This window comes from Gigantopelta aegis, unplaced genomic scaffold (assembly GCF_016097555.1).
Source record: "Gigantopelta aegis isolate Gae_Host unplaced genomic scaffold, Gae_host_genome ctg8463_pilon_pilon, whole genome shotgun sequence".
Taxonomy (NCBI): domain Eukaryota; kingdom Metazoa; phylum Mollusca; class Gastropoda; order Neomphalida; family Peltospiridae; genus Gigantopelta; species Gigantopelta aegis.
Genome location: NW_024536531.1, coordinates 699 through 7887, shown reverse-complemented (window position 1 = coordinate 7887; position 7189 = coordinate 699). Strand labels below are relative to the sequence as shown.

Genomic DNA, 7189 nt, shown 5'->3' with positions numbered 1-7189 from the left:
TTTTGCTGTGTCTTCAGCTGTTATTAATCGATTGATAAATATCTTTCAATAATAATTCACTTCTTCACAAAACAATTATAAACAAAACTATCCAAAATCAAGAAGGGAGGTAACTTACCATTAAAATGCTTCGCTTGTGACAGCTACACCTTCAACTGTCACCAGCCCGATGATAAATATCTTCCATCTCTTGATTCCACACGTCAACTAGAAAAAAAGGTAGAACACATCAGTCAACAAAACAATGAAATTTTCAAGCAAAAACCAATTATAAACAAACTATCAAACAATAACAATGAAATTTACAAGCAAAACACACAATTATGAAACAAACTATCAAGAATACGGATGGACGGACGGACGGGCGGACAGACGGACGGATGGAGAGACGAGGGAAAAAGAAAGAAAGAACGAAAAAAGGAAAAGAAAAAAAAAAAGGAAGGAAAAAAAGGAAGAAAAAAGGCAAAAAAAAGAAGGAAAAGAAAAAAGAAAAGAAAGAAGGGAAGGAGGAAGGAGAAAAGGAAGCGGAGGGAGAAGAATGATAGGAGGAAGCGACGAAAAGGGAAGGAAAGGAGAAGGAAAAAAGGGGAACAGAGGAAGAAAGAACAAAGGGGAGAAAAAAAAGAGGAGGGAAGAGGGAAAGGGACAGGAGATGGGGAAGGAAAGAAGTGGAAAAAGAAAGGAGAGAAAGAAAGGTAGGGGAAGAAGCGGGGGAGGAAGAAAGAGTCGCTTGGAGGAAAAGAAAACGAAGAAACCAGGGGGAAAAAAAGCGAAACGAGGGAAGGGAGGAAAGAAAGGGAAGAGCGGGGGAGAAAAAGAGGGGGGAGAAAAGGGGAAAGAGGTGGAGGAAACGAAGAACGGGGGAAAAAGGAGAAGAAGGGGGGAGGGGAAAGGAGAAAGAAGGGGGAAGTCGGGGGAAGAAGGAGGGAAAGAGGGAAGAAGAAGATAGGAAAGAGGAAAAGGGGGTCGAAAAAGCCAAGAGGGGGGGAAGGAAAAAAAGGAAAGAAGAGAGAGGAAGAAAAAAAGAGGAAAAAAAATCGAGGGTGATAGAGGGGAGGGGAGGAAAAAGAGGGAGGGGGGGTAAAAAGAGGAAGGGGGGGAAAAAAGGGGACGGTTGAAAGGGGAAGAAGGGAACTAAGAGAAGAAGGGAAGAAAGAAGAGGGAGAAAGCACAAAAGAAAAAAGTATAGGGAACAGGCAAAAAGGAGGAAGAAGTGTCGGGCCGACGAGGGAGATGGAAGAGGAGGGGTAAAGGGGAAAGAGGAAAAAAGGAAAGAAGGGAAAAAAGACAAAAAGGAACGGGGGGAGGAAAGCAAGGGAGAAAGGGGAGGGGGAAGAGAGGAGAGGAAGCCGGGGAGGGAAGAGGATGGAAAAAAGGAGGGAGGAAAGAGAAGAGAGGAGGGGAATAGGAAGGAAAGGGCACAAGGGGAAAGAGAGAGGGAAAAAGGGGAAGGGAGGAGGAAATGGGGAAGGAGAAGGAATATTCTCTTAGGAAAGAGAGGGGAAATCACAGGAGAGAGAAGGGGGAAAAGGTAAAAAGAAAGGGAAGGGGCTGGGGCGAAAGAGGAGAAGGGGCAGTGGAAAGTGGAGTAATACGAAAGGAGGGGGAAGGGAGGAGGGGGAAGGATGAGGGGAGGAGAGAAAAAGAGAGTAAAAATATAGGGGGGATCAAGGGAAAGGAGATGAAAAGAGGTGAAAGAGGAGGGGGAAGGAAAAAAAAAGGGGGAAAGGAGAAGGCGAAGACAAGAGAAGAGGAAACATCTGGGCAAGAAAACCGGGGATGAAAGGGGACAAAAGGAGCGCAGGAGAGAGGGGAAAAAAGGGAAAGGAGGGGCGAGGAAGGGGGGGAAGGAGGGGGAGGAAGCGAAAAGGAAAGGGGGACAGGGAGGCCACGAGGGGAGCAAGGTGAGGAATGGAAAAAAGGGGGAGCGAGGAAGAGAAGAGAAGGGAAGCCAGAGAAACCCAAGCAGGAAGGGGGGGACAGGGGAGGGAAAAGAAAGAGAGAAGAAAGAGGAAGGGAGAAGAGGGAGAGGGAGAGAGGAAAGGAAAAGGGAAGAAAGGAGGGGGGGAGAGGGGAAAGGGGGGGAGGAGGGCAGGGTCGCCTCTACGAAGAAGGAGAGGGGGGAAGAAGGCGGGGGGGGAGGAAAAAGGAGGGGGGGGGGGGGAGGAAGGACGAGAAAAGAGGGGAAGGGAGAAGAAAGGGAGGGAGAAGAAGAGGGAAAGGGGAGGGAGGGGGGTGGGAAAAAGAGGGAAGAAGCCAAAGGGGGAGAAGGAAAGAGGAGGGACACATGAAATGAAAAAAGGAAAAGGCCGGCGAAGGAAAAGAGATGAGGGAAAGGGAAGGGAAAAAGAAGGAGAAGAGGAGGGAGGAGGGGGGGAAGAAGGGAAAGCGGACGGGAAAGAGAGAAAGGGAGGGCAAAGGGAAGGAGGTTAAAGGGGGGAAAGACCGAGGCAGGGATAGAAGGGGAGGAAGAGGGGAAAGGGAAGAGGAGAGGCAAAAAAGGTGGGCGGGGGAAAAAGGGGGAAGGGAGACGGGGAAAAGAAGGGGGAAGGAGGAAAAACCGGGGAGAGGGAGAGGGAGGGAAAAGGAGAAGTGGGGGAGGGACCAGAAAAGAATGGGATGGAGGAGTGGGGGGGAGGAGAAAAGAGAGGAAAACAGAGGAGAAGAAGGGAGGGGCGGTGAAGAAAACGGAAGGAGAGGGCGGGAACAAGCGACTAGCGAGGGGGAAAAAAGGAGAGAACTGGAGGGGCCGAAGAAGAAAAAGAAAAAATGCGAAGAAGAAAGGGAGAGGGGGAAAGAAAGAAGAAGGAAAGGGGGAGAAGGGGCCGAAAAAAAGGGAGGGGGAGAGGGGGGAAAAGGGGGGAGATGAGGAGGAAGACGAAGGGAGGGGGGAGAAAAGAAAAAGGGGGAAAGAGAGAGAGGGCCCGAGAGGACGAAAGGAAAAGGGGGAGAAGAGGAAAGGGACGAGTTAAGGGAAAAGGGGGGGAGAAGGGGAAAGAAAGAAAGGGAAAAATAAGGGAGAAGACGAGAAAAAGAAGGAAGGGAGGGGCGAAAGCAAGAGGAGAAGGAAAAAAAAGAAAGAAAAAGACAAGGGGGGCAAAACGGAGGGAGAAAGAACGAGGAAAGGAAAGAGCTGAAGAGAGAAAAGAAAGAGGGAGAGAAAAGAGGGGGAGGGAAGAGAGGAAAAGGGAGGAGAAACGAGAAGAAAAAAAGAAAAAGAAACGAAGAAGGGAACGGGGGGAACAGGGGGAAAAAAGGAAGGAAGGGAAAAGGGGAGAGAGGGCAAGGGGAAAAGGAAAAAGAAGGGAAAAAAAAAAGAGGGCGAAGAAGAAGAAAGGAAAGAGGGAACGAGAGAAAAGAAGGAAACAAAAGGAAGGGAAGGCGGAGGGGAAAAGAGGAAGAAAAGAAGAGAAAAGAGAGAAAAAAAGCTCGAGCGAGAAGGGAAAAAGAGAAGGCAGGGGAGAGGGAAGGGAGAAAAACGACGTTTCCCTTTTCCTTCCGGTAGTGGGGGACGAGGGGGGGGGGAAAAAAAAAAGGAGAAAAGGGAAAGGAGGAAAAGGGGAGAAGAAAGAGGAAAGGGGGAGGGAGGGGAAGACGGAACCGAAGGAGAGAAGGCGGAAAGCAGGAGACAGAAGGGGAAAGGGAAAAAACAAAAAAAGAGAAAAGGGGAGGAAACCAAAAAGGAAAGACGGAAGAAGGGAGGGGGGGGAAAAGAAGGAAAGAGAAGGAAGGGAAAAGAAAAAGAAGGGAGGGAAGGGAAAAAGACAACGGCGAAAAAGAGGAAAAAAGGACGGAGGGAAGGAGAAAGAAAACAAGAGGCAGGGAAAAGGAGGGGAGGAGAGGAATACAAGGGGGGCAGAGGGGAGAGAAAGAGGGGGGCAGGAAAAAGAAGGGGGAGCAAAAGAAAAGGAAGAAAAAGGCAAGAGAGGAGGGGGGGGGAAAGAAAAGAAGGGAGGAGGAAAGAGAAAAAAAAAGAGAAAAGAAAGCGGAAAGAAAGGAGGGGAAACTGAAGGCAGGAAGAAGAAAAGGGGGGGGAAAGAAGGGGGAAAAAAAGGGAAGGAGGAGAAAGAAAGGGAAGGAAGGAAAAGAAAAGGGAAAAAGACGGAAGGGGGGGAAGAAAAGTGGGGGAAAAAGAGGGAAAGGGGAAGAACAAAGGGGGGAAGGAGCGAAAGAAGGAAGGGAAAGAAAAAAAGAAAGGAAAGGGAAGAAGGGAAAAAGGGAAGCAAAAGGAGAGGAAGGAAGAAAAGAAGCAGGAGAAAGGAAGGGGAAGGGAGGGGGAGGAAAGAAGAGGAGAGCGGAAGGAGGAAACGAAAAGCAAGAACGGAAGGGAAAAAAGGGGGAAAAGAAAGGAACACGGAGAGAAGGAGGAAGGGGAGGGGGAAAAGAGTTGAAAAAAAGAGGAAAAAGGAGGAAGGGGAAAAGGGGAAAGGAAGAGGGAAAGGGGACCAGAGGAAACGAAAGAATGAGAGGGAAAGAGAAGGGAACGGGCGAGGGGGAAGGGGGAGGGGAAGATAGAGGGGGAGGGGGGAAAGGAAAAGAGCAGGGAAAAAGATGAAAGGGGGAGAAGGAGGAGAGAGGAGGGAGAGAAAACAGAGAGAAAAGGAAGCGAGGGGAAAAGGGGAGGAGGGAGGGAAAGACAGAAGGGAAAGGAAGAAGGGGGGAAGGGAGAGAAGGAAGGCGAGAGAGGAGAGAGAAGAAAAGGAGAGGGCAGAAGAGAAGGGGCCCCGCGGGAAACGGGAAAAGAAGAAGAAAAGGGAGAAGAGGGGGGGAACAAAGGGGGGGGAGATAAGGGAAGGGGGGAGGAAAGGAAGAAAAAAAGGAAAGAAAGAAAAGAAGGGGGGGAAGGAAGAGAAAAGAAAGGGGGAAGGGGGGGAGGAAGAAAACAAAGGGGGACGAAAAAAAGGAAAAGGAAGGGGAAGGGAAGCGAAAAGAGAAAAGGGACTGCATAAAAGAACAAAGGGAAAGGAAAAGGGAAGGAAGAAAGAAGGATAAAAAACAAAGGGAAGGGGGAACGGGGGGAGGAGGAAGAAGGAAACGGGAAAAGGGAGAAAGCGGGGAAAGGGAAAAGGGGGGGAAGCGAAAAACGGAGGAAAGGAGAAACGGAAGAAAGGGGGGGGAAAAGAAGGAAGGGAGGAACGACAAGGGGAGAAAAGAAGGAAAGGGGAAGGAAAGAGGAAAAAGGGACAGGAAGAAAGGCGGAGGAAAGAGAAGAAAGGAGATAAGGAAAAAGGAGCAGAGGGAGGGGGAAAAAGGAAGGGGAAGGGGAAAGAGGAAGAGGGGGAGAAGGATTAGAAGGGCAAACGAAAGGAAGACAAGGAGATGGAGAAGGAAAAAAACGGGGAGAAAAAAGCGAGGGGAAGGGGGAGGGGGAAGCAAAAGAAAATGAAAAAATAAAAAAAGGAGGAAAGGGAAAAAGGAGAGGAAAGAAAAAAGAAAGAAGACAAGGAAAAGGAAAGGGGAGAGAAGAAAAGGGGGGAAGAGGAAAAAAACAGAGGGAAGAAAAAAAGAAGGAAGAGGGAAGGAGGAAAGAAGGGAGAAAAGGAAAGGGAAGGAGGGGAGAAGGAAGGAAAAGAAAAGAAAGGGGAATAAGGGAAGGGAAAGGAAAAAAGAAGGGGAGGGGAAAAGAGGGAAGAAAAAAGGGGAAAGGAAACGGAAGACAGGAGCGAAAGAAGAAAAAGAAGGGGACACAAGAAGGAAGAAGGAAAAAGGGAAAGAGGGCCGCAGAGGGGGGAGTAAGCACAAAAAACGAAGAAAAAAAAAAAAGAGCGGAAAAAAGGGAAAGAAAAGAGAGGGGAGACGAACAAAGGCAAAAAAAGACCGAAAAAAGAAAGGGGGGGGAAAGGGGAAAGGGAACAGTGGGAGGGGGAGAAGCGGAGGAGAAAAGGGGAAAGGGAAGAGGAGGAAAGGAAGAAAAGAAAAAGGAAAGGAAAGAGAAGGGAAGGAGAAGAAAATACAGAAAACAAAGGAAAACAGGAAAAGAGGGAAGAAAAGAGGAGAAGAAAAGAGAGCAAGGAGAACGAAAGGCAGGGGAAAGGAGAGGAGGGAAAAAAGCGGGAGGGGGGGAAGGGGGAGAAGGAAACGGGAGAAAAGGGGAATAAAAGAAAAAGAAAAGGACAAAAGAAGGGACGACATAGAAGGAGTGGGGAGGGGAAAAACGCGAAAAAAAAGAGAAAGAAGAGAAAGAAAAAAACAGCGGAAGAAAAGAAAGGGGAAGGAAGAGTAAGGAAAGGAGAGAAAGGGAGGAGAGAGGGGAAACAAAAAGGGGAAGGGGAGTGGTGAGGGAGGGAAAAGGGGAAAGAGAAAAAAAAGGAAGAAAAAAAAGGGGCAGGGAGGAAAGGGGGAGAGGGGGGGGGAAGGGGAAGGACGAGGAAAAGGGGAAGAGGGCAGGGGGGGAAGCGGGGAGGAGGGGGGGAAGGGGGAAGGAAGCGAGGAAGAAAAGAGAAAAAAAAGAATAAGTAAAAGAATAGAGAAGGAAGGAAAAAAAGAGGAAGAGAGAGAAACAAAAGAGAAGAGGGAGAGAAGAAAGTGAGAGCGCGAGAGAAAAGAGACGCAAAAACGAAGAGCGAGAAAGGAAAGAAGAAAAAGCCGAGAGCAAGGAGAAAAAGAAAGAAAAGAAAAAGAAAAAGAAGCGGACAGAAGAACGAAAAAGAAAGGGAGAAAAAAGAAGCGAGAAAAGAGAAGAACAAGAGACACAGAAAGAGAAGAAAGAGCGACAAGAGAGAGAGAAGAAAAAGAAGAGGAACGACAAGAAAAGAAGAGGACACAAGAGAGAGCGAACGCAAAGGCGAGAGATAAATAGAGAACACAGCCAGAAAGAAAAAAGAAAAAGAGGAAAGGAAGAGAGAAAAAGCGAAGAGAGATAAGAAGAGGGAAAAAAGAGAAAGAGAAAACGAGAGAAGAAGCGAGAGAAAGGGGGACGGAGAAAGGAAGAAGAACAGACAAGGAGACAACAGGAAACGACTGGGTAAGGAGGGGTAAGGAGCGTTGCACGCGGGAACGAAAAAGGAGCAGGGTGCGAGAAGAAGTGAAGATAAGAAGGGTCCTCGGAGGGTAAAATAAGAGAGCAGGTGGAGATGAAAAGGAGTGTTAAGTGACGGATGAAAGTGAGAATAAAGCGGACGAACAGGTTGGCCCGGATCACGGGAGTGGGGCCACGAACATAAAGGGGAAGGAGGAGAAAGAAGTGGAA

General features: G+C 48.5%; 1 protein-coding gene across 1 annotated transcript; it reads left to right on the top strand.

Moving 5' to 3' along the window:
• Positions 1 to 440: 440 nt before the first annotated feature.
• Positions 441 to 6784, top strand: LOC121367028 (axoneme-associated protein mst101(2)-like; the record flags this gene model as incomplete). Its single annotated transcript, XM_041491223.1, is given in 5 exon segments — positions 441 to 524; positions 3334 to 3454; positions 3910 to 4386; positions 5126 to 5487; positions 6468 to 6784. Coding segments are annotated over 5 exon segments (1361 nt in total), but the record flags the coding sequence as incomplete, so codon positions are not given.
• Between the last annotated feature and the right edge of the window lie 405 nt (positions 6785 to 7189).